Genomic DNA, 26,281 nt, shown 5'->3' with positions numbered 1-26,281 from the left:
CTTACAAGAAATGAGGCAATTAGTAAGGATTGACAATTCATTGTGAGAAGTACATTTCCTAGAGTGAGGTCGATTGGGACTGTTCATCGTCCAACTCACTTACGACAACCAATCTATGATTGTTCATGAGATGGGTTGCAATGACAAATCAGTCCCAAAAAATTATAATTGTGGAATGCGGACTTTACACATCAAAATTTAGAAAGTGAAGGACTTTATTCATTAAAAATTATTGAAGTATCATTCTTTAATGATAAAACTAACATAGATTTAAAAGACTTGATGTTTATAAGATGTTAGACTACATATAACAACACTAGCTTAACTGCAACTTGTTGTTTTCTCTAAAAAAGCTCATAATAATACCATAATGTAATTGGCCCAAATTATAACCATAGATCACTAATACAACCCATTCCTACAAATCTTAAGATTTCTCAAATAAAAAGTTTAAAGTGAAAATTTCATTTTTATCCCTATGCTTTGCCTTGATTTTCAATTACACCCCCAGATTTCGAATAATTTCAATTTTACCCCCCAAAGGTTTTGAAATCGTATCAATTTTGCCCCTGCCGTCACATTTGAAATGGAAAAAATTAAAAAAATTACATTTGGCCCCCAAATTTCAAAAGAAAGATGCAAATCCACTGCGCCTACCCAAACTCTCTCTCTCTCTCTATCTCTCTTTATAACTCTCTGAAAATGTGAAGCTGAACCAGTAAAGATGCAAACCCACCCACGAAGCTGAACCAGTAGAGAGAGAAAGACGAACTCACATCACACACATTCTCTCTCTAGAACTCTCTGAAAATGTGACGACCTTCAACGCCATTAACGTAGCTTCCATTCCTTTTCCTTCGCTCCTTCTCTTCATCATCTTCAATACAACAATGTCATTGTCTTCTTCATCCTCACCTCTCTCTCCAAAACCTCATTTCTCTCTTCTTCACAACCACCCCACCATTACCACCATCACCCACTTCGCCACCTGCTTTCTCTTTCTACCCTTCTTTCCCTCCTTTTCCAGATCTTTATCATCCACCTTTGACACCGATCCAAAAAACCCAGAAATAGAGATCGCTCAATCTTTCTTCTTCGATTTTCTGTCTCGTTCTTAGAGTGTGTCTGCTATGGAAGTCTCCAAAGCTATCTCTCCTACTCAAATGTTATCCAAGACCTTCAGTGGCAGACTTCAAGACTGTGGCAACGGTGGTGGTGAAGCCAACCCTAAGGACATCGTTGGAGAAGTGGAGAAGGCGGCCACTGTCTCCGGCAATCCTTTCTTGTTTGCTTCTTCTGAGACTACTCAGTACATAATGGAACCCATAATGTCACAGTTCGTGAGTATATTAACAGAATCATTAAAGCCATGTATATATATAGACAAATTGTGAGTGTTTTGTTTGTTGGGTTTGTGCCAAACTGTCTCTCTTTCTAAAATGGTTCCTATATTATGGGCAATCAGATGTTAATTTGGTGATTTCATTGCATATTTCATTGTATTTGCTTGTGGGTTCTTCAAATCTTCTCAAAATTTTGAAGTTTAAAAATAGGTTGTTGCACTATCCTATTTTTTTGATTTTGTGTTTTTGGGGTTGAAGTTCATGGAAAAGCCAAGTGTTTCGTAAACACACTGGTAATCTTGGCAATTTCTCTCTCTTCAAAACCCAATTGCTACTCTATTTTCTTAATAATTTATTCACTTTTAAGTAATCCACAAGTCTCAATGAAGTCTATTTGTATTTACAGTGCATATATATAATAGCATGAAATGATAGGTGGTGTACAGCAGGATGTAGAATCGAGTGAGTGAATTTGGGTTTGAAAGAAGTTGGGTTGGAAAATTAGAGGAAGAGGAAAGAGGGTGAATTTGGGTAGGAGATGGTGTGTTTGCATCTTTCTTTTGAAATTTGGGGCCAAAATGTAATTCTCTTAACTTTTTCTGTTTCAAATGTGACGGTAGGGGCAAAATTGATACGATTTCAAAAACATTAGGGATAAAATTGAAATTATTCAAAGTCTGGAGGTATAATTGAATATCGAGGCACAGTATAGGAGTAAAAATAAAATTCTCTTAAGTTTAAATGTATAGAAAGATTTCACTGAATGGGACACAAAAGAGAGATAAATGGTATGTGAGTCTCACCATTTCTCTCATATGTGAAATCTTTCTATACCCTTTGTGTCTTCTTTGTGTCCCATTATGTGAAATCTTTGTGTGCCTAATACAAATGTTTTTAAAACTGACCAGCAGGATACTAATATCCTTTTTTCCCAAAATAAAAAGTTGAAAGCTAAACATCGCTAATATGCAAATGTCTTGTTCTGAAATTATTTTTCATTTTTCCCCATCATTATTAATGAGATGTTAGTAATGCACTGCATTGATAATGCACCCATTTTATGACTATTTACTTTGATATTAAGCTATAATTCATCTCCATGGCACTCAATAACATAATTCATCTCCATGCTTTTTGCTCTTTTTTCCCCTTTATTGATGTATCCGCATACTTTGTATGCTTCATTTCATCAATAAAGTTTTTATTTTGTTGATCAAAAAAAAAAAAAAAACACAATTTTCATCTTCGTTATTATGATTATGAATTTGGCTTCTCTCCAGTCTTTTGTCGAACTGAAGAGGTACTGTTGGGCCTAGTGGGCCCACCTTTAGGTCTCATTTTGATAATCAGAACCGTTACATCTTAAGATTCATTGAGTACATCGTCCTTACAAAAAATCAAGTTGATCGGATAATGACAACCTTGTGTTCAGATCAGTTTTGTATGAAAAAATGGACGGTGAGAAAATAAACGATTCATACAAAATTGATTCGAATACGTAATTTCTGTTATTCAATTCACTTGATTTTACGTAGGGATGATATACTCAATGAATCCTAAAATGTGAACAGTTTGAATCATTGAAATGGACCCAAAAATGGGCACACTAGGCCCAACAATACCTCTCTAGTCTAATAAAGGACTGGAGAAAAGCCAATTCTATAATTATCCATGGCTTTTGTTAACATGTGCCTTAAGGGCATATGTTATGAAAACATTAAATGAGTACATTTATATCAACTTGTGTAGAAAAATAACACAACTTTAAAAGTTGTCTTAATTATTATTTTTTATAATATTTATAATGAGACCAAAATACCCTTTTTGCTTTGCACCCTTCTCTTCCTTTATTTTTTATTGAGTATTTTTTTAATGTTTTTCTAAAAAAAAATTAAAATTTAGTTTGGTGATTTTTTTTTTATAAAGTCAAACACTTATTTTCATATGATTTTTTCTTAACAAAAATAATATTTAAAAATTCAAATATATATTTATATTTAGTTTTGTCAAACTAATTTATAATTTTTTAAAATAAATTCTAAATGCAAATTCTAAAAATTCAATCGAATAAAAATATTTTCCAACTAAAGTTTTCCAATAGTACCTTCACAAATGTTGGTTGGGTTCTCACCATATTGAAATTCATTTATTGCTTAACAAGACCCATTATTCACTTTAAGGGTTTTGTTATGCATTAAATCCCCTTAACAACCTCTACTACCATAGAAAATAGAAAACATTATAAATACATTTTACTTGTAGATTACACTACCCTTCTTTTCAATTTCATATATTTTAACATTCTATACTTTTCAAAATAGAGTTTTTTTTTTTAAAATATTTTTTAAATATTTTTCCTTTTGGTGACTACCATGTTTGGTTGTATAATGTGACAAATGGCGACCAAACTTTTTGGTCATGGAATGCGATAATTGGTGACCAAACTTGTTGTTCGTGGAATGTGATAATTGGCGACCAAAGTTTTTGGTCGTGGAATGTGACAATTGGCGACTAATATGTTTGGTCATGGAATGTGACAATTGACAACTAACATGTTTGGTCAGGAAAATATTACTTTTTGCGACCAAAGTGTTTTAGTTACTAAATGGATTAGTCGCAGTAATGATATATTTAGGCCTTGTTTGTCATCCTCTAAAAAAGCCAAAAAGTCAAAAAGTCACTATCTTATTTAAGTCATATCATCTTATTCAAATCACATTACCTCTCTATCACATCACTTTATAAAAAGTCAAAAAATGCACTTATTTAGAACATCCCAAACAACCCCTAACAAAAAATTTAGTCAGCAAATCCAACCTTTTCCCGACTAACAAAAGTTTTAGTCACTAATTACTTTTACCGACCCTCAAATGGCGACCAAAGTGGTGACCAAAAAAATTAGTCGCGTATAACTTTTGCTGACTAAAAATGTACTTTTGCCCACTAAATATTTAGTTGGCAAAAGTGCGATTTTCTGTAGTGGATGCCCTTTATTTTTTAGTAACATTTCATAGTTTTTTTTTATATAAATATTATTTATTTTCAATCATAAATAAATTATATGGTAAAAAAATGAATTTAAAAATTATAACAAATATAAAAAGAAATTTATAAGATCAATCAACAAATGAATATGAATTTATTTAAAAATAAAGTTACAACATTGTAATTCAATATCACCATTGTATATTAAGGTTCTAAGGATTCAAAATAAAGAATATTTATTAAAAAAACAAATCTACAAAAGCGTCATTTAAAAATAAAAGAAATTTACCTTTATGATAAAAAAATATTCAAAAAAAAAAACTCTATTTTGAATAGAATATAATGTTAAAATATATGAAATTGAAAAAAATAGTAGTTTAGTCTACAAGCAAAATGTATTTATAGTATTTTATATTTTCTATGATAATGGAAGTTGTTGAGGAGATTTAATGCATCTTAACAAGTGCTTGTTAACAAAATCATTCATTTAAAAGTTATGCTAGGACCCAAATAATCTATCAAATTTTTTACTAAATCTCTGACACGGGTATGGGACCTACACACACATGAGTTTGTGTGGATCCACACCCGTGTGAGAGATTTGATAGATTATTTGGGGTTCATAACATTTTCCTTCATTTAAAAACTTAGTAGGCATAAAGTTACTAGCATTAATTTGTTAAAGACTTAATTAATCATAACATATGAAAAGAATTAGTTGGCTACTAATCAAATAGGTAGAGGCTATGAATATATAATATATTCATGATACAATTTAGGAAACATTATACACAAGGTAAGATTCCTATAATCAAAATAATTCTTATTCTAATTCCTATTCTAATTTCCATATTCAAACATAATATTTTGATTTCTATATTCAACACTCGCTCTCAAGCTAGCATGAAAATATTCAACAAACGTAGCTTGTCAATGGAAGAATGGAGCAAAGTTGGTTCCATAGATTTTGTGAACATATCCGCCAATTGTTGAGAAGAAGAGACAAATGGTGGAGGCACAATACAGTCCAAATATTTTCTCGAATGAAATGTATGTCAACCTTGATATACTTGGTACGCTTATGAAGTACAGGATCAGAGGATAACATAATGGCATATTTGCTATCACAAAATAAAGAGAAAGGAACAGTCTCCTTAAAACCCAACTCTGCCAGAATAGAGCAAATTCAAATAATCTGGCATGTCCTATATGCCATAGCCCGATACTCAAACCTCTACAGAAGAACTAGAAACCACCGCTTGTTTCTTACTTTTCCATGAGATAAGATGATCACCATAGAAAGTACAGAAACCAGAAGTGGAATGCTGATCAGTCCTAGATCCTACATAGTCTGCATCGGTGAAACAGGAGAGCCCAAATTGGAGACTAGCAGTAAAGAACAATCCCAAGCCAGGAGAAGTTTTTAAACACCTCAAAATATGATGAACCGTGTCAAGGTGCTTTTTAAGAGGTGCATGCATGAATTGCCTCACAACACTAACTGCAAATGTCAAATTAGGTCTAGGGTTGGTTAAATAAATGCGGCATCCAACAAGACGCTGATACATGTCTGGGTCATCCAATAACTCACCAGACTCTGATGTGAGTTTGACAATAGGATCCATAAGAGTAGAAGTAGGTTTATACCCTAACATATCAGTATTTTGAAGCAAGTTAAGGGTGTACTTTCTTTGAGATAAAGAGATACCCTCCCTTGAGCGAGCCACTTCAATTCTTAAAAAATATTTGAGACATCCTAGATCCTTAATATCAAAAGTTTGGCCCAAGTCCTCCTTTACTTGACCAATGTTGACAGAGTTAACACCTGTGAGAATAATATCATCCACATAAATTAACAAGACTATATACTGACCTGCAGAATTTCGGCGAATGAAACAAGTGTGATCAGAGTGGCACTGAACAAAACCCATAGATATAATAACGGAACTAAAGTGACGAAACCATGCTCGTGGAGATTGTTTCAGACCATATAAGGATTTGCATAAGCGGCACACTTTCCCTGAATACTCTCCCTTAGCCCAAAAACTGGGTGGAGGAGCCATATAAATCTTCTCAATAAGATCTCTATGGAGAAATGCATTCTTGACATCAAGTTGATGAAGAAGCCAAGAATGAGATGTTGCAAGGGAGATAAGAAAACGTACAGAAGTAAGCTTGGCGACAGGGGCAAAAGTGGCACCAAAATCCTTGCTAGGAATCTGTGTGAAACCTTTAGCCATCATGCTAGCTTTGTAATGGTCAACTGAACTATCAGCAAGGTGCTTTATAGTGGACACCTATTTGCAACCAACTGTGCTTTCCCAAGGAGGTAAAGTTACAAGATCCCAAGTCTGATTCTGTTCTAAGGCCACCATCTTAGTTTGCATAGCCGCTACCCATTTGGGATTCTGAAAAACCTCAAATACAAAATGAGGAATGGACTCTGACTTAAGCTTGCCAAGAAAAGAATGATAAGAAGGGAAAATCATGTCGTAGGAAAGATACTAGGAAATAAGATGATAACTACTACTCAAATAACTCAAACATTTTGGAAGATGTCGATCCCGATGTAGGTTACGATGATGAGGTAGAGGAGAAGCTAAATGATAAGAGTTTCTTGACCAGATACCAAAGAGGCGGCATGAGGGGCTGAGTGCGTAGGTGACGAGAGTATACTTGCAATAGAGGAGGTGAAGGTTGAAAAAAAAGAAGGGGGACAACCTCATTCTCAACCTCGTCCAAAATGGTCGCCGAGAGAACAGTGGAAATAACAGGAGGAGAAGCCTGCAAAGAAGGAGGATTAGTACCCAAGAAAGGAAGATCCTTACAAAAAGTAACATCCAAAGTGTGGTGAAAGTGACGAGACACAAGGTCATAACACCTATACCCTTCGGACATGGAAGAGTACCCTAAGAAAATACAACGAATAGATTTGTCATCTAACTTTGTGCGAGCGAGACTCTAATTTTGAACAAAACAGGTACACCCAAAGACACAAGGTAAGAGTTGAAACAGAATGGTGGTGGGCATAAGGGTATGAAACGGAGTGAGTCCATGCAACACACGACTAGGGGTCTTATTAATGAGGTAAACAACAATTACCCTCTTGGACCACAACGTATAGTAGCCGGACAAACGACACACCAATCATAGGTCTAACCAAGCTCTGATACCAAAAAGAATAAAAATAATTATTTGGCTTAGCAATCAATGAGGTAGAGGCCATGTATATATATATATATATATATATTCATGATACAATTTAGGAAACAATATACATAAGGTAAGATTCCTATAATTAAAATAATTCATATTTTAATTCATATTCTAATTTTCATATTCAAACATAATTTTTTGATTTCTATATTCAGAGTTATAGGTTAAGCTCTTGGTGTTCTTTGCCTTACCAGCTGGCGGCAACCTTGCCTTGATTGTCTGCGGGACCTCAACCTATTTCGCTGCTATATTTTCCTTTTAGTATTGCATTATGGTGATCTCTCCCTTTGTCTACTGGTTTATTCATATCCCAAATATCTCAATTATATATTTTTTTACTCGCAATCCATTTTTTTTTGTGTTTCTGCTCCCCTCTATCTTTCCCTCTGCTTCAATCTCAAATAGGTTTTTATCTTCGAACCCATTTGAGTTTGAGGGGGGTAGTATACCTATATCATGGTGAGCATGGTTATACACCATGTGAACCACCCAAGCCGATCCATTGGCACACTATCTCAGCCACCCCCTATCGCACTTTCTCATAAGCAACCCCCTGGCGCACCAAAGTTATACACCATGTGAACCACCCAAGCCAATCCTTTGGCACACTATCTAAGCTGCCCCCTAGCGCACTTTCTCATAAGCCACCCATCACCATCGACTGCCTTTTTCTTCTTTCCAGCCTTCGATAGCCCTTTCTAACTCATTTTCTCCTTCCAACAACCTCAGCCCAGCCTTCGCAGCTTCTCTACTTCCTTGTCTTCATCTCGGTAGGCCTTCTTTATCCCAATCGAGGCTTTGGTTGCTGCCAACCAGACTTGGTTCTGGTCTTATGTGCTTCGGTTGCCTCTTTAGATGGTCCGTGGCTATTTTTTTCCCCTTCTTGGGGTGATCAGACTGATGTATTAAGCCCCTTTGTCTGTCCTTTTATTCTTTTAGGTTACCGGGTTTATTCGGTAGCATCAATTTAGATAAGCCGTTGAGTTTTTTCTGGCTTTTTAATTCACGCTCCTGAACCACAACATACAGTAGCTAGACAAACGACACACCAATCACAGGCCTAACAAAGCTCTGATACCAAATTGAAAAGCCCAACCCATATGGAGTCCCATTGAACTTGTGGAGTAACACTACATTCAGTAGCATTGGGAAGGTTTGGGGAGTAGTGATTGGTACGGATGATGCAACTAGTAGACTATCTTCTCTCCATTGTGGAAAAGTGAAGATAGCCACAAGATGTATGAAGGCCATTAACCAAGTCATCGAGTTAGAGGGCAAAGGTACAATAATATACCCAGTTAGGGTATGTGAAGATCAAATCATAGTTTCTAATGCTATGAAGGAGCAGTGTGTAGAAGAAGGGGAAGTTTGTGACTACTTGGAAATTGGGGGAATCATCACTAAATTTGAGAAAGGGAGCTGTTTTCAGGTCAGCTGTAGCTGCTATTTCATTATTAATGACTAGTGGAACCAGTAGAGAAATAAGAGTGCTATCGAAGGATGAAGTTTCACTTCAAATTGGCAAAGCTCTTGGTCTCAATTGTGTAGGGAAAGAAGATGAGGTGATTAGCAAATTGAATGAATTTGAAGCCAAGAACAAAAGAAAGTAAGGCAGAGGGAGGGTGATGCTATCTAGACTAGCAATCCCGGGTGAGTAAGAGTGTTTTGGTGTGATAATCAAGATACAATCATGGAATGTGAGGGGGTTAGGAAGACCAGAGAAAAGAAGGGAGTTAAAGAAATGCATTGCTCAGAGAAAAGTGGACATTATTTTCCTTCAAGAAACTAAGATCTCTGCAATCAATTCTGATTTGGTTAAATCTATGTGGCCTGGGGATCAAATTGAATTCATGGCCGTAGATGCGGTCGGTAGAGTTGGAGGATTGCTATGTATTTGGAAACCTAAGGTGTTTCAGTTGCAGGCTTGTTGCTATAATCACAATTTCATCCTACTTTCAGGTACATTGTTCGATAGTTTTGATTGTGTTATTATTAATGTATATGGTCCTAATGAGGTGGTGAAAAGAAAAGAGTTGTGGGATGTTTTAGTAAGACTGAAGTCCAATTTTTTGGGGCCATGGTGCTTGGGGGGTGATTTTAATGAAATTAAGATTATATTAGAAAGAATTGGGTGCTCCAGAAGGGATAGAGGGATGAAAGACTTCAATGATATGATTGAACAACTTGAGCTGATAGACATGCCTATGCTTGGGAGAAAGTTTACTTGGTGTAATTCCCAAGATAGGAAGAAATGGAGTAGACTGGACCGATTTCTTCTTAATCATGAGTGGGTGCAAAATTTTAATTTCAAATTACGGGGCCTTCCCAGATTATTTTTTGATCATAGTCCTATCATCTTAATGGAGGAAGATAGGGACTGGGGGCCTAGGCCTTTTAAGTTCCTCAATGCTTGGCTACTTTATCCTAATTTCTTACCTTTTGTGAAGCAATGTTGGTTTGGTTTTGTAGTGGAGGGTTGGGCTGGTTATAAGTGTCACGTGAAACTTAAAGCCCTGAAGCAAGCTTTAAAACAGTGGAATGTGAAGGTTTTTGGGAAGGTGGAAAATAAGCTAAAGAGTATTGAAGAAGCTTATGCTCTTGATCTGTTAGTTGAGTTCAGACCTTTGCTTCATACAAAACTGATTAGAAGAAAGGACGTGAGGGGTGAAGTTTGGAGGTTAAGTAAGATGTTGGAGTGGATTTGGCTACAGAAATCCAAAGTGAATTGGGAACTTAAAGGGGATAAAAATACAAGGTATTTTCACATTATGGCTTGTAGTAGGAATATTAGGAACTCTCTGTGCTCCTTGTTGTGAATGGCTCAATGACTGGGGAGCTATGGTAATAAAAGCTGAGGTGAAGGCTTACTTTCTGCAGCATTTCTCTGAGTCTTGGAAAGACGGACCTAAAATATCTGGTCATTTCAAGAACATTGGTGGACCTCATGTTGTGGAACAATTGGAGGCAAAGTTTACCGAGGCTAAGATTAGTAATGTAATCAAGCATTGTGAAGGTAATAAGGCACCTGGGCCTGATGGTTTCAACATGGCTTTTTTCAAGAAATGTTGCAATTTTGTGAAATTTGATGTGCTACAATTTATGAGGGAATTTCATCAGAATGCAAGTTTAGTTAGTGGAATTAATAGCTCCTTCATTGCTTTAATCCCTAAAACTAATAGCCCCTCTTGTTTGGATGAGTATAGGCCAATTAGTCTGGTTGGTTCCTTGTATAAAATTCTAGCAAAGGTGTTATCAAAAAGGATGAAGCAGGTGATGCCCAAAATTATTAGTGAGGTTCAGTCAGCTTTCCTGGGTGGAAGGAATATTCTGAATGGGATTCTAATAGCTAATGAAATTGTTAATGGATGGAAAAGGTCCAATAAGAAAGGTTTGATACTTAAATTGGATTTTGAAAAGGCCTATGACTCAATTAATTGTGAATTTCTTTTCAACATGTTATCAAAATTTGGTTTTGGATCTAGATGGATGCATTGGATGAAAGCTTGTGTATCTTCTGCTAAGATCTCTATTGTAGTAAATGGGTCACTAACATCTGAATTTTGCCCACAAAGGGGCCTTAAACAAGGAGATCCATTGTCACCATTTGTATTCAACATTGTAGCAGAGGGACTCAATATCTTGCTGAGCCCAAGGAGTTAAACTTAATTAATGGGACATAGGTGGGGTCAAATGGCCTTAGAGTAACTCATTTGCAGTTTGTGGATGACACGATTTTGTTCTATGAAGCCAAGGGGGAGGAAGTGTGTAATATTAAATGAATTTTAAGATGTTTTGAGATTGCTTCAGGGCGACTATTGCATAAGTTTGCCTCTATCTTAAATTGCATTCACAAGAAACTGCCTATTATGTATTTGGGACTGCCATTGGGGGTCAACCCAAGTAGGAGAAGTACTTGGTAACCCGTTCTTGTCAAATTCAAGCAAAAACTGGCTACCTAGAAGAGAAGATTGCTTTCGTTTGCTGTGAGATTAACCTTAATCAAGTCTATTATGTCTAACCTGCCTATTTACTATTTGTCATTGTTCAAGATTCCTGTAGGGGTGGCTAAGGAGATTGAGAAAATGCAATCAGCTTTCCTTTGGGGTGGATCAAATCTTAGAAGAAAAGTGCATTTGGTTCGTTGGGATGTGATTGCAAAGAATAAGAATCTAGGTGGTTTGGGTTTGAGGATGATTAGAACATTCAATGAATGCATTTCGCTAAAATGGTGGTGTAGGTTTGGAGCTGAGAATAAAACCTTTTGAAAAGAAGTGATCTGCTCAAAATATAATGTTGAGAATGGGAAATGGTTTCCAAGATTGGAAGGCTGAGGATCTAAGCTCTGGACTAATATAATTAATGTAGTTCTGCTTAATCCTGACTTGCATAATTTCTATGTTCATAATTCTCAGATTGCTTTGGGGGATGGGAGAGCACACTTTTGGCTGGACAAGTGGGCTGGTAATGTCTGCTTTAAGGAGGAATTCCCTAGACTTTTCTCTCTATCTAATGACAAGCATGGGGTGGTAAGGGTGTTTTTTGAGAGAAGGGGTGCAGCTGGTGATTGGAACCTAGAGTTTCAAAAGAAATCTTTTGGCCTGGAAGGAGGAGGAAGTCCATCGTTTAGTCTGTTTCCTTTGGAGTACACCAGCTCTTTGTATTGATAAATCAGATGAATTGAAATGGGTTGCAGATTCATCTGGACTGTTTAGTGTAGCATCAATTTATAAATAGAGTGAATCACTTCTTGGTCCTGCTCTGGAAATGGCAGGCTCTATTTGGAATAATTTTGCTCCTCCCAAAGTGCATTTTTTGGGTAGTTGGCATGGCTTGGTAAGGTTAAAACTTCTTGTTTCCTCCACAGAATTGGTGTACTTGATGGGAGTGTTAATCTTGACTGTGTTTTCTGTCATAATGAAGTGGAAACTGCAGAACATATTCTTCTTTTCTGTCCTTTTGTTTGGAGGCTGTGGTCAAACAATGTAAGATGGTGGGGTTCTCAGTGGGTCTTGCCAAGTTTTGTAGATGGGCTGTTGCAGTGGTGGTATGGATGCAGAATGAAAAAATTGGAGAAGAAAATCTGGATGGTCTTCCCTTTGGCAACTCTTTGGTCTACATAAAGGCATAGAAATAAGTGTGTTTTCAATGGATGTTAACTAGACTTTGAAGCTTTATATGAAATTGTGAAAGTTAGAGTAGCTTTGTGGGTCAAGGCCTCCCCAATACCTGTGGAGGTTTTTGTGAATGAGTTTACAATCTGCAACAGGTCAAGTTTTGTCTCAGGAATGGTAGTTGAGTGTGTATCTGTTTTGGCTGTTTTGTCTCAGGAATGACTCTATTTTGACTGTTTTGCATCAGGAATGGTGTGTATGATCTGTTATCTGTCTCTAGGAATGATTTGGTTTACCAAACAGATTGAGTTATGGTTGATCTTTTGCATCAGGAAGAGTGGCACATTGTGTTCTGTTGATCTTTCTTGGCTAGTGTGTCCTCCCTTTGTGTTCAACTGTTCTTCTCGGTGTGGTCTTTCTTGGTTGTTGCTCCCTTTTGGAGGTGCTTAGCATATGATAGGATGGGTTTTTTGGTGCCAACCTAGTTAGGATGATCTAGCTCATTGTGATGCTTTGTACACTCTCTTCTATTTATTTATTTATTTTTGTGTGTACAACTTAATATTTGTGTGTACAACTTATACCTTTCATCGTCATCAATAAAGTTTCCTTTTTGGCAGATCAAAAAAAAAAAAAGAAAAGTCCAACCCATATTTCTCCTTAATACTTTTTAAGGAGGGAGAAATTGGAGCTTTATAACCAGCACAGATGGGGCAACTCCAGGCGATGTGGGACACATTCCAACAATATGCATCTTTGTAGACTGTAAGCATCAAAATCTCTTCCAGATGGAAAATGGTTTGGGTGTTTCAAGGCACTTATTAAGGTGTAATTAATGACCTAATATATGTCAAAAAGTTAGTGAAACAACATTTTAACTTTTAATGATCATTCAACGAGTTAGATATGATAAGCTAAGAATATATATATATATATATATATATTTTTTTTTGTTGACAAAATAAAATTTATTGATGTGCGAAAATACAAGGGGTACAAAGAAGCACATATACTTAATATGATAAGCTAAGAAGCATATATACCTTTTTTGTTTTATTGGTGAAATAAAATTTATTGATATGCGAAAGTACAAGGGGTACAAAGAAGCGCATATACTTGAGGTGTGTGTTTGTGTTGTGTCTGTGTCCATGTCCGACACTCAGGTCTTGTTTGAGAATATGTTATTTTAGTAACTTTTTGATTATTTGGTTAAAATGTGAGGTAAACAAAATTAGTATGTTTGTGATGACTTTTTGATTTTTTTACAAAAAAATATGCAAAAAGTAGGGAGGAAAGAGAATATTTGACTTTTTTTGTATAGTTTGTTGGATTTTTTATTTTTTTAATGACTTTTTAATTTTAAAGCTAAAATGTGATGTTGTCGAACGAGGCCACAATAAACACCTCCTAACATGTATCAAACACGCATTCAAATGTGTCATTATTTTTTAAACTTTTTTTTTTTACTCAAAAACGTTTCTAACACTTTAAACACTTGGAGATACACACGTCTATTGCTAAGACATGCATAATACACATTTTAAGTTTAAACAAAATAATTTAAAGGTTATAATGATAATAAAAAAATAAAATAAAGATTTATACTTATTAATCCCTATTCCTTTAAACTTTTGGAATTACTGTTGTGATGTAATTTTTATTATCTTTAATGAAATAGTGCATATAATAAATATATAAAATTAGATGTCGTGTTCTACACTTTTTGAAAATTGACGTATCTACTTATCCGTATCCCGTCGTACATCCATATACATGCTTCTTAGATGATAAATTTCCCCAATCACTTGTATTTATTGTAGAAATAATAAATAAATAAAAATTAGTATCAAATTTACCCTTTCTTAGATTTTTTATATATATGAATACTTCAATTATGGATGTAAGTGTTTTGGGTTTTTTAAGAATAAATCGTAAGGGCATGGGTTTTATTTTAACATAGTAGAAGAGTAATATTGAAAACTACAAGAATTTCTAACATTTTAATTAAGAGTTGTTAATTTTGTTTTGAAAAATTGATTGACATTATTAGATACATATATATTGCATTAATTGTTGCTAAATAAGTGTTACTAGAGCATTTGTTAGCATGACCAATTCATCAATAAAGTTCATTTTCTTTGTTGATCAAAAAAAAAAAAATGAAAAAGAAAAAAAAAATTGGGCAGACAGATGATGGAATGGAGATTCACTTAGGAAATTAGCAATAGCAATCATTCCAAATAGGTTGTACTTTATTGGGATTTTCCAATAGTCTATCAAATGAGATCAAAATGATTAAGTTACTTGGCTTTCAATGTATAATAAACTTGTTAATTAAGTTAATTGAAAATCAAGGGTGATTAGAAGGAGCGCTACATGTCTTTTAGTGTTGCTAAAAATGAAAATTGGCAATGTTTTTGACATAGGAAAGCCTTAGAAAACTTGGATTAAATTTAAGACTGCCTACTATCAAAATTGCAATAATGGGTAATGGTTATGGAAAAGTTTCCTAGGTTATATAAAAGATAGAAGAAAATTTCTAAGATTTGAAGATGAATAAATGTGAGATTTGGCTTGAATTGCAAAAGGGCAAGTTTCAGAATTTTCAAAATAGTAGTTGATGAAAAGTTTAGACAAAATCCAATTAGTGTTAAATGGTTCAATTGAAACCTAGTAGAAGGATAAGGTTAGGTATGATTTATGTTTGAAAAGTTGACTTCTTTATGTTGGGTGGTAAATTTATCTTTTACAAAAATGTGTCATATTAAGTATATTTGCATAGGAATATGAAATGGTTATCATGGGGTGTGACCTAGAATCTTCTATGCAGTCCTATATAATGGACATGGTAATGTGATTATTATAAGCTAAGAGAGGAAAGATTAGTAACATAGAAAATATTTTGATTGTGCTCCAAGCCTACATTGAAAGAGTCTTCTACTGCTCCTATAGTTGTACATCTCCATACATATTTGCATCATTTACCATACATTTTTGTTTTTTATCATCTGCCACCCCTAACAAATTTGGTATCAAAGCCAATATACAAGTCAAGATTACTTTCTGAACACCCCTAAAAAAAGTCAAGATTACTTTCTGAACACCCTCAATTTTTTCGAAACCTCCCAAATGTCTTGCCGAAACCATTTTTTAAAACAAGTCAAAAAATGTATCCATGATCCAAAATGAAATTCTTGGAGGCTAGTAAGTGTTATCCATTGATCGAAGAAGCAAAGCTAGGAGGCAAGAAACAAATCAGGAAACAAATCGGCTATCTCAGTGTCTTGTTTGGAACTTTTCATATCATAGTCAAACCATAGTGACCGTGTACGTAACCTTAGTTTTTTGTGAATCACATAAATTTTGTGTTCTTGTAGATGTGATTTACAATTCTTGTTTGTTGTTATTCTATGTTCATGTCTCACCAATCCTGATTAAGTGTTTTGTAATTTTTAACAATAAATTCCTCATCATCTTTCCTACTAGTTACCCCAATAGGATTGCAAAATATCACTCAAACCGACAAAAAGTCTACACAAATTTTCTATAATTCGATTTTAAGGCTACATGATTCTCTTAATTCTGCTAAGGTTATGACTAAGGAACTATGTACTATTTTACTAACTAGAACGTTCAAAACATAACGAAGACTATGTAAGACTAAAGGCAACATTTGACATGTAGTACAACTTATGAGCAACTACTATAGTTATGTAGTAAAGTTTAAAATTATCATAGTACTGTTAGCTTTTGATAGGAATTTTCTCAAGGTTCAAATATTATTTTTTATTGTCTTGATTTGCTTTGGCAATAGGCTTACAAAAATTTATACAGGTGTTGTTTGGCAAGTTGGTTTGTGGCTAAAATAGCCACAAAAGACAAAATAGGCTATTTTAGCCACGACAAACAAAATATCACATCCAACCCATAATCATTACTCTTCTCTCACAAAAAAAGCCAAAAAAGTAAAAAGCCAAAAAGTCCTTCCCAAACCAAGCTTTTTAGCCCAAGCTAAAATAGCCAAAAAAGCCAAAAAGCCAACCCACTTTCCAAACGGAGGCACAGAGCGTCATAAATAAGATACATGAACTAGAATCACAAACCTAAACAACCTTCAAAGAACTAGGTACATGAATAGAATCTAGATAATGTATCTAATATTATGTATCTAACATTAGAGACATGAATACAAAGAATGCAATGTATCCCAAGTATCCAATGCATGGCATTAATTTTACAATCCCCTTTAATGCCATATTGTTGACACTCAAAACTTCTTCCTTGGTACATCTTTGGTGAAGATGTCTGTAACTTAATCTTCGGTCTTGCTTTGTTCTTTTGAATAGAGCCATATCCGAGATGAACTTTGTTTTGAAAATCCACTTCACACCAATTATTTCTTTTTCTTCCCGTTTCTCCACTAACTCCCAAGTCTTGTTCTTCTCAATTACATAAATTTCATCTTCCATCGCTTTCTTGCATGCTTCATCTTTAATTACCTCTTCAAAGTTCTCAATTTCAATAATGCATAAATTGCATCTTGCATACACATCATTTACATTCCTCATTCTTCTTGGAGTTGAGCTTTAAGATGAAGAACTTGAACTCAAAGTTGGAGAAGATTGTGAACTAGCAATGGGTGACAATCTTTGTGGAGATCCAAATGCTTCAACATCTTCAATTTGTTGACTTTTTGAATTTTCATTGGAAATAATGCCTTGATTTTGACCTTTCTTTTATTTCCAAGCAAAAGATGCATTCTCACCAAAGAGAACATCTCTAGAAATAATCACTTTCTTCTTGTACAAACTATATAGTCTATAGCCTTTAGATTTTGAGCTATAACTCATAAAGATGCATTTTTTTACTAGTTTCATCCAACTTATGCCTCGCTTCTTTTGGGACATGAGCATAACAAATGCAACCAAACACCTTCAAGTGATTCACCGATGGCTTCATTCTACTCCAAGCCCCAAATGGAGTTTAGTTTTCAAGAGCTTTTGTAGGACATCCATTTATCAAGTAAACCGCCGTATACACAGCCTCAGCCCCAAAAAGTTTTGGGTATCTCCTTTTCATGTAGCATAGATTTGGACATCTCCACTATGGTTTTATTCTTCCTTTCTGCCACTCTATTTTGTTGTGGAGTGTACCCAATGGGAAGTTGCCTTTTTCATGTCAATATCCTCACAAAATTTCATAAATTCATTTGAGTTGTATTCTTTGCGTCTATCACTTTTCAAAACTTTCATTAAGTAACTACTTTGCCTTTCCACAAGACTTTGAATTTTTTTAAGATAGAGAAAACTTCGCTCTTATCTCATAAAATACACCCAAGTTGTTCTAGTAAATGATAAAGTTCTTGTTACCTCCATAAGTTGGTGTATTCATGGGCCAGAACAACATCTGTATGAACAAGTCTAGGAAGCATGGATACAGATACAGATACGGATACAGGATACAAGTACGATACGATATGGATATGACGATACGGCAAACCTTAAAAAAGTATGATGCGGGTATGGTGATGATATGTTTGTAAAAAAAAATATAAAATAATTTTTAGTAATGTAGTATTTATAAAATAAAACATAATGCAAGAGTACATTCATAAAATATTTAGTACTAAATTCCTCAATATCAAAAAGAGAATTTTATTTTCATCAAAGAGCAATCAGTTAATAACTAGGCATACTGACAAAGAATTAACAACAAAGAATTAACAACAAACAATAACAGAGGATTCGATCAAATATTCAAGGAAATTTAAAGAACAACAATAAGCTAACAAAATTAAGTAATAATAACAATAGCACTTAGTCATAATATCTAAAATTTAAAAATTAAATAAAACAACAATAAAAAGAAATTAAAAAATAGAAACAATGTGATTTTTTTGACACATGAGTGAGTAGCCCTTATAGCAAAGCTAACAAGGTAGAAATTGGTTTATCACAAGGGAATAAATAATGACAATATAAGCCCCATAGAATATGAAGAGACATAGAAAGAGAGGAAGAAACAAGGAGAGAGCATTGACCTTTGAAAAAATATAAATATAAAATAAGAAAAAAATTGAAAAAAAAAATTAGATACTCATTTGGCGTGTTAAAATATAAAATATAAAAAATTAGAAAAAACTTAATTTGGGTCCTTATTTGGCATATCCCTTGTGTATCCCTCACGTATCCTGTCGTATCTCTCAAGTATCCTTCATGTATCTCTCCTATATCCAAAATTTTAAAACATAAATCGGATACTTATTTGCCATATCCAATACGTATCTTGCCATATCGAACTCGTATCTACATCTGATAGTATCTGATACTCATACAATACCTTTTTTGAAGTATATGTGCTTCATAGGAACAAGTCCTATTGGTTCTTTTGCTCTCTATGCTTTCTTCTTTGGAAATGACTCCCAGTGATGCTTCCCAAGAGCACAACATTCACAAACTTGTTGCACTTCTAAAATAGTCGGCAACGCAAAAACGATATTCTTTTGTTGTAGGTTCTTTAAACTTTGAAAATTCAAGTGCCCAAATCTTCTATGCCAAAACCATGAATTATCAACCACATCCATCTTCAAGGCCACATTTTTGTTATATCGAAAATAAGAGGAAAACTTTTATTCTTCTCCATCTTGATTTTTGTAACAACTTGACTTCTTCTCCATTTTTCATAAATCTTGCAAGAGTCTTCTTTAAAATGAACAAAGTACCCATGCTCCATGAGTTATTTAATACTCATCAAATTTGCTCCAAATTTGGAACTAGGAAAACATCGGAGATGTATTTGGTACCCATCTTGGTCTCTACGGCAATAGTACCATTTCTTTTTGTTTGGACTAAGGAGTCATTCCCCATTTTTACTTGAGAACTGAAGGAAGCATCCATCTTCACAAAAATGCTCTCATCTATGGTCATGTGATTACTACATCCACTATCAAGAAACCATGCATCATTCTTTTGTTCCAATGCCGAAAGACAAGCATAGAACATGTGCCCTTCACTTTCTTGCTCCTCAGAGAAATTGGCCTGTTGATTGGTCTTGACTTGACAATCCTTTTTTGACATGCCCAAATTTGTTGCAATTGAAACATTGTAGCTTTCCTCGAAACCAACAATCTTTATCAACATGATTGCTTCAGTTACAAATTTCACACTTTTGTGAGTGGACTCTTCATTTTTCCTTCTTTGAGAATTATACCTTCCTCTTGTATTTCTTCCTCTTCCTCTTCCTTGGAAATTAGAAGTACCAACATTGAGCTTGGATTGAAAAGTACTTTCAATTGACTTTTCAAATTGGTTACTCAACCTTTGCTCAAATGTTTTAATTGAACCCATCAATTCTTCAATACTCAAATTAGTAAGATCTTTAGTTTCCTCAATGACAACAATAATAGGATTATATTTTTTCAACAAATTTATCAAAATTTCTCAAGAACTCTTTGATTAGAAATATCATCCCTATAAATTTTCATTTGATTCACAAATATCATAACTCTAGAAAAGAAATCTTTTAACAATTCCATATCTCTTATCTTTAAATTTTTAAAATCTCTTTGTAATTATTGAAGTTTAATGGTTCTTACTTTCAAGTTGCCTCTATACTCTTTTTGAAGAATATCTCATGCCTCTTTTGCTTTTGTAGAATTGATAATCCTTGAAAAGATTGCTTTTTAAACTCCTTGTTGAATCAATAAGAGAGCCTTTGAATCCTTCTTCCTTTTTTCTTTTTTTTTTTTTTGATCAACAAATGTTAGTTGTTAATTGTTAAATTAGCACCTATGGGAGAAAATCTCCCCACCCTCAGCAAAGCACCTAAGTACTTGTACTCCCTTAATTCAACCCCCTTAAGGGGAATTGAACCCATGACCTCCTTGGGACTAAGCCCTAAGGAAAGCATGGTGGCGAACTAGACTAGGCCTAGTTGGTTTGAATCCTTCTTCCTTTGTTCTTTCAGTTGTCCCTTTTGAGCATTTATCAAAACTCCTCATATTCGGGTTCATCGAATCCATTTTCAACTAGATCCAAAGATCCATATAAATAAAAAATACTTCTCATTTTCAAAGACCAAAAATCAAAGTTTTCACCATCAAAAGCAGGAATAGGCACATTTTGGTTGTTGGAATTCGCCATGGTAGTTGTCCTTTCTGGGGATTGTTTTCCCGTATCCGATCTCTACGCCTAGCTTGTTCTTGACCCAACCAAGCTCTGATACCACTTTTGTTAGCTTTTGATAGGAATTTTCTCAAGGAGGAATTATTATTTTTTATTGTATTGATCTTGTATTGAGAGGGCCATAAATAAGATACATGAACAAGAACCATGAACCTAAACAACCTTAAAAAACTAGATACATAAATATAATCTAGGCAATGTATCCAATATTATATATCTAACATTAGATACATGAATACAAATAATGCAATGTGTCCAAAGTATCCAATGTATGGCATTAATTTTAACAAGTACAACTAAGTAATAAAAACTACTTAATATGCCCAACACCATTATACCTTATGAAATACAAAAAAATAAGATATTAAAGTCAAATTAACCATAAACATGATTATATAAAGCTATTGGCATACTCCGTATCAACTTTTATTATCTGTCATTATTTCTAGTTACTAACTTTAGTGTCACCTTATTTTGTAACGTGCTTCAGAAACTTTGATAATTTCTTTTAATGATCCATGAAAGTCCAGTTTATAACTCTTCCTTGGTTAAAAGGCGAGCATGTAAAATCAGTTGTCAAATTCTTCACTGTATTATCTTTCCATTTCTGTTTTTGCAGATTGTCTTCAAATTTTTATTTAGAAAATATGACAGAGACTTTGTGTTGTGAGGTACCTTGAATTTTTACTATACACTTAAATTTACTGTTAAGGGGTTTTTTAAGGAGGTGGGATTCCAAGTGCAACAGGCTTGGCCTGAAGTTTTTGCAATATTTATTGTTATTGTATTTTTCAGCTAGGGTTTAGTGTGAGATTGTGACAGCACTGTAGAGTGATAGAAGTGAGATTCAAATTTCTGAATCTTTATTATGCATAGTGGATTTGATCTCCTCCCCTTTGTAGACTTAGACACATTGCCAAACCACATATATCTTGTATTTAGTGTAATTATTTGTTTCTGTTTATTGTTTTTTAATTGGAACCGTGTATTTTTTGCATAACACTTTGAATAGCATGACAAATTTGATTGAAGAAACATTCTCAAATTCATAAAAACTGAGTAATTCAATGACTTGGTTATTGGCATTATGCTGCATTGGCCATTTCTTTAACGTCATATTCATCAAAATATATATATATATATATATATTATTTTCATCTTTATTATCATCCTTATGGTTTTGACTCTTTTGAGTTAATTCTTTTTGTTATTTGATAATTGAGGGTAAAAAGGGACAATGGAGTGACTTCATTTGTGTTGTGTTCAATTTTGATATTACTCAGCATGCAGGAGACGATACAGCGCTATCAGAGGCATACAAAAGATGTTCAAACTGACAACTCATCAGTGGAAGAAAACATGCAGGTTATACCCCTCTCTCTCTGTGTGTGATTATACTAACTTCCTCTTCACAATTGTCGACAATTTTAGATAATTAACTGGAATAATTTTATGTATTTATTCATCTATTTTTACTTCATGTAACTTCAGTACTTATATTAAGACACATATATGTAACTTCATCTATTTTTATTCATCTCTCGATGCATGTCATCTTCCTGTACCTTTAATTTTATGTTGTTAAATGAAATTTTTCTTTGCTGATAAAAAAAAAAATATATATATATATATATATATATATATTAAGACACATAAATATAGCTTAATTTTGTCGCTCCATATTCATCAAATCACATGGCTGATGTCATTCTATTAAGGCATTTTTGCTGCCTTCCCTGGGGAAACCTGATTTTATGTTGGAAAAAATAATCGACAATCTTCTAAAAGTTTTATGGTACATTTAGATGTTAGTAAAAGCATGAAAGTAGTTAATAAAATTGCATACGAATATGAAAAGTTCTTTTAAGAGTGTGATTCTGAAATATGTATCTAGAATGTTATATGAAGCAAGAGTTATTCTGATTTCTCAAAGGAGCTCTGCTCGGTTTCTATAGCCATATATCTCCATAGATTCTTATGTGCGCTAACATTTTTTTTTATGTTACGCTTCCACTGTCCAACAATTTGTTTTGTAGCTAACAAATGTTTTCATGTTGTGTTTGTTCGTTTGTTCTTTCCTCCCTTTGGTAGAGCATTATTAATGAGGCAACTCTCTCTCTCCTTTTTGTCCATCCTCTTGTGGGAACCAATTAATCTTCTGGCAGCATTTGAAGCATGAGGCAGCAGACATGGCAAAGCAGATAGAGCTTCTTGAAGTTGCGAAAAGGTTGGATGGAAGTTCGAATTTGTTTGGCACACTAAACATATAAACTTTTTTTTTTTTTTTATTTTAAATTTGAAGCACTTCTAAACTCTGAAATTGGAAAATATGTATTAGGAAACTCTTGGGAGAGGATCTGGGGTCATGCACCATGGAAGAACTGCAGCAAATTGAACAACAGTTGGAGCGGAGTGTAAGCAGAGTCCGGGCTAAAAAGGTTGTTATTATTATGTAGTACAAAATGTAATTATTTCCTAAAATTTTGTAATTACTTGGAAGTCTAATTTCTTTGATTATTGTCTGTGCTTCAGATGGAGGTTTTCATGGAACAGATTGATCAACTTAAGGAAAAGGTAAACTATTAAAATTTGTGATATTAGGTTGAGTGTAGCACGTTGTTCCACTATAGTCATTTTTTACAACTGCTTCAACATTTTGAAATACCTATGTCAGACACTTGATACCTTTGTATGAGCTGATTATGTGTCCGATGGCATTTCTAGTCGGATATTCACCCAACAAATATGCATAAATACTCAAGTTACTAAATTCCATAAGACTTCCATTTTATGGATAACATGCTGTATATTAGTTTGTAAATACCATTTATCCTAAAAATATAAAATAATTATTTAAAAATTTAACTTTAGTTTGTAAATACCATTTTACTTCAATTATCTCACTAACTGCTGATGGTGTATGTCTTTTGGCTTCAATTTAATTTAGGAGAAAGTCCTAACAGCTGAAAATGCAAAGCTTTGTGAGAAGGTGATTCTCTCTTTCCCCCTATTTGGGATTTATTTCTATTGTTACCTTTATTATTATTTTTTAAAATATTTCTTGATTTTTTTTTTTATTTTTAGTTTAATGCTAAATATGATCTTTATTATTTTGTGATTACCCAAATCTTGATTGTTTGTTGTTTGTACTTTACATGCAACGCGATGTGATTTAATTATACGATATGTTTATTTTGATATTGTAATATATCTTCTAGGATTATTATGCGAATTGGTTTGCTTTATAATTTGGGGTTTTACTATATTCCAAGGTTGTGATCATATGGTATGGCAAAACCACTAACACATTTTTTAGAGTCGCATTTAAATATAAGAAAATGTTTTTTGAAGTTTTTGACAAAACAAATTAAGTGTAAATTTCGCAACCACATCAGTCTTATAGACGTGTATTTATTTTTTCTAGTATGGCTTATTACCGCGACAAGAATCAAACGAAGAGAGAGAAGTTGTGCCATACACAGAAAGCAGTGAGATTTCAGACGTAGAGACTGATCTGTTTATCGGACCCCCAGAAGGGAGAATCAAGCGTGCTTCGCCTCAGAAGTAAACAGCAACTTGCAATTGTGCAGCATATATATATCTACATATTTATGATCGTAGTCATTTCCATATATTTTGTACGTCTAACTGTAAAATTGTTGCTGCCACTGAAGTATTTTGGCCTTGCTCAAGCAATAATGTGCTTTATATTGAGTGCAGCATTTTGCTCATTGCAACTTTAATCTATGTATCTATGTATCTATGTCATTGGATATGGTCCAAGAATAATACTGCAATATCATATCCTGATGTATATTTTGCAGCACTATGCTTCCTCAATAATCTTTTTATTTTATTTATTTTTTAAAATTTTTATTTTATTTTATTTTATTTTTTGTGGGAAGCATGCAAAAATATGTTGTAAATGGAATATATAGGTAAATTGCAACTAAATTTGATGGTTCATAGTTATATATATACAAGACAGCCACTAAATCATGGTTGATGACATGGAAGAGACTTGATCAGGGTAGAATGTTTGAATTCTATTGTTTTTGTCTTCGTTTTCAGTGTTTCTATACAATATATAAGCTATTTGATATACAAGCTATTTCAATATATAAGCTATTTGATACAGAAATGTACTTTCAAGGATCTGAATACAGAGAAAGGCTTCTTCCAATAGATTTCTTCGTTTGCTTTTATTTCCCGAGGGAACAACAAATGGAAGATTTCTCATTTCTTTCCAACTTCGTGCATTTATCCCTGGATGTCCTGTCCAGCCAGTGATTGTTCGCTATCCCCATGTACACTTCGACCAATCTTGGTAGGAGTTTTCTTTATTGGAATCCAATTTGGTTTAATCTTTTGAAATATCTTACCAAACTGCTTTGTATGGCCTGCCATTTTGTGTAGGGGAAATGTTACTTTGGCGATGCTCATGTTTAGAATGTTCACGCAGTTTCACAATGTCATGGAGGTATACTGTAGCTGAAGGAGTCCCCCATTGTCTCTTGGGCTGAGTGATTAATTTATTTATTTTTTTGTAGTTGCATATTCTGAAAATGTAGTTTAGTGTGTATTTGTTTTCTTGTTAGATTTCTGTATAATAAGGTCTGAGGTGGCAAATCATTTATAGTAATGCCCCAATTTGCCATATTTTTTTGGAAAATTAGTAAGCATATGAAATTTAGAAAGCAAAAAAAAAAAAAAATTACGAAAAAAAGTGCCCATATGATTCTCTTCGTGTTTTTCCTTTTATTTCTTTGTCATGTTGGTAATTTATATATATATATATATATATATATTGGTAAATGAGGAAATATTATTAATAAAGATTTAGAGAGGCACCAAGGGAGTGCAACCTGTATGCAAAGGAATACCTATCTCATCTATACATATAAAGCCTATTCAAAGGCCTGTACAAAATAAAAAAGTTGGTTCAAGGATGGATTGACCATCACTGAAATTAATTATACAAAAAAAAGACAATACCTATCTCATCTATACGTATAAAGCCTATTCAAAGGCCTATACAAAATAAAAAAGTTGGTTCAAGGATGGATTGATCATTACTGAAATTAACTATACAAAAAAAGACAATATTCTAGTCTTGATGCTCAAAATTTTTTTTTGATCAGTAAAAAAAACCTTATTAATATAATAACACAACATGCATAAATTATATCAATAAAGCGGGGGAGTGCACAAAGCATCATAGCTAACCTTCACGATCCCAACTAGGTTGGCACCGCAAAGGAAACACAATCATTTGTTAGCGCTAGCCCAAGATTGGTGAGAAACCAATCAGAAGCAAACAAACAAGAAAAAGAAAGAAAAACCAACAAACAACCAACAAAGCAACAACACCCAATTCAACTGCAACCAATCAACCAAAACAGCAGCAGCACTCAGCAACAATCTACCAGACGAGCAGCATACT

At 33.9% G+C, this 26,281-nt stretch overlaps 1 protein-coding gene across 3 annotated transcripts in view; it reads left to right on the top strand.

Annotated features, from left to right (window-relative positions):
• Nucleotides 1-25,571, top strand: part of LOC114284376 (MADS-box protein SOC1) — a 38,918-nt gene extending 13,347 nt beyond the window's left edge. Inside the window, exons 3-9 of one of the 3 annotated variants that reach the window (XR_014330048.1) lie at nucleotides 22,122-22,203; nucleotides 23,004-23,065; nucleotides 23,177-23,276; nucleotides 23,371-23,412; nucleotides 23,786-23,827; nucleotides 24,977-25,165; nucleotides 25,255-25,571. Coding sequence is in view for 2 of the 3 variants with exons in the window: in XM_082869639.1 (XP_082725765.1) it covers nucleotides 22,122-22,203; nucleotides 23,004-23,065; nucleotides 23,177-23,276; nucleotides 23,371-23,412; nucleotides 23,786-23,827; nucleotides 25,005-25,165; nucleotides 25,255-25,333 (568 nt within the window). In the remaining variant the exon portion in view is untranslated. Of the gene's footprint in view, nucleotides 1-22,121; nucleotides 22,204-23,003; nucleotides 23,066-23,176; nucleotides 23,277-23,370; nucleotides 23,413-23,785; nucleotides 23,828-24,262; nucleotides 24,709-24,976; nucleotides 25,166-25,254 lie in introns of those variants that run through there. The other 2 variants (XM_082869639.1, XM_082869640.1) reach the window with 2 other exon arrangements.
• Nucleotides 25,572-26,281: the final 710 nt, after the last annotated feature.

Source organism: Camellia sinensis, chromosome 5, assembly GCF_055761805.1.
Source record: "Camellia sinensis isolate YWXY chromosome 5, ASM5576180v1, whole genome shotgun sequence".
NCBI classification, from domain to species: Eukaryota; Viridiplantae; Streptophyta; class Magnoliopsida; order Ericales; family Theaceae; genus Camellia; species Camellia sinensis.
Note: the sequence above shows the minus strand (reverse complement) of the source record. Positions and strands in the feature narration are given on the sequence as shown.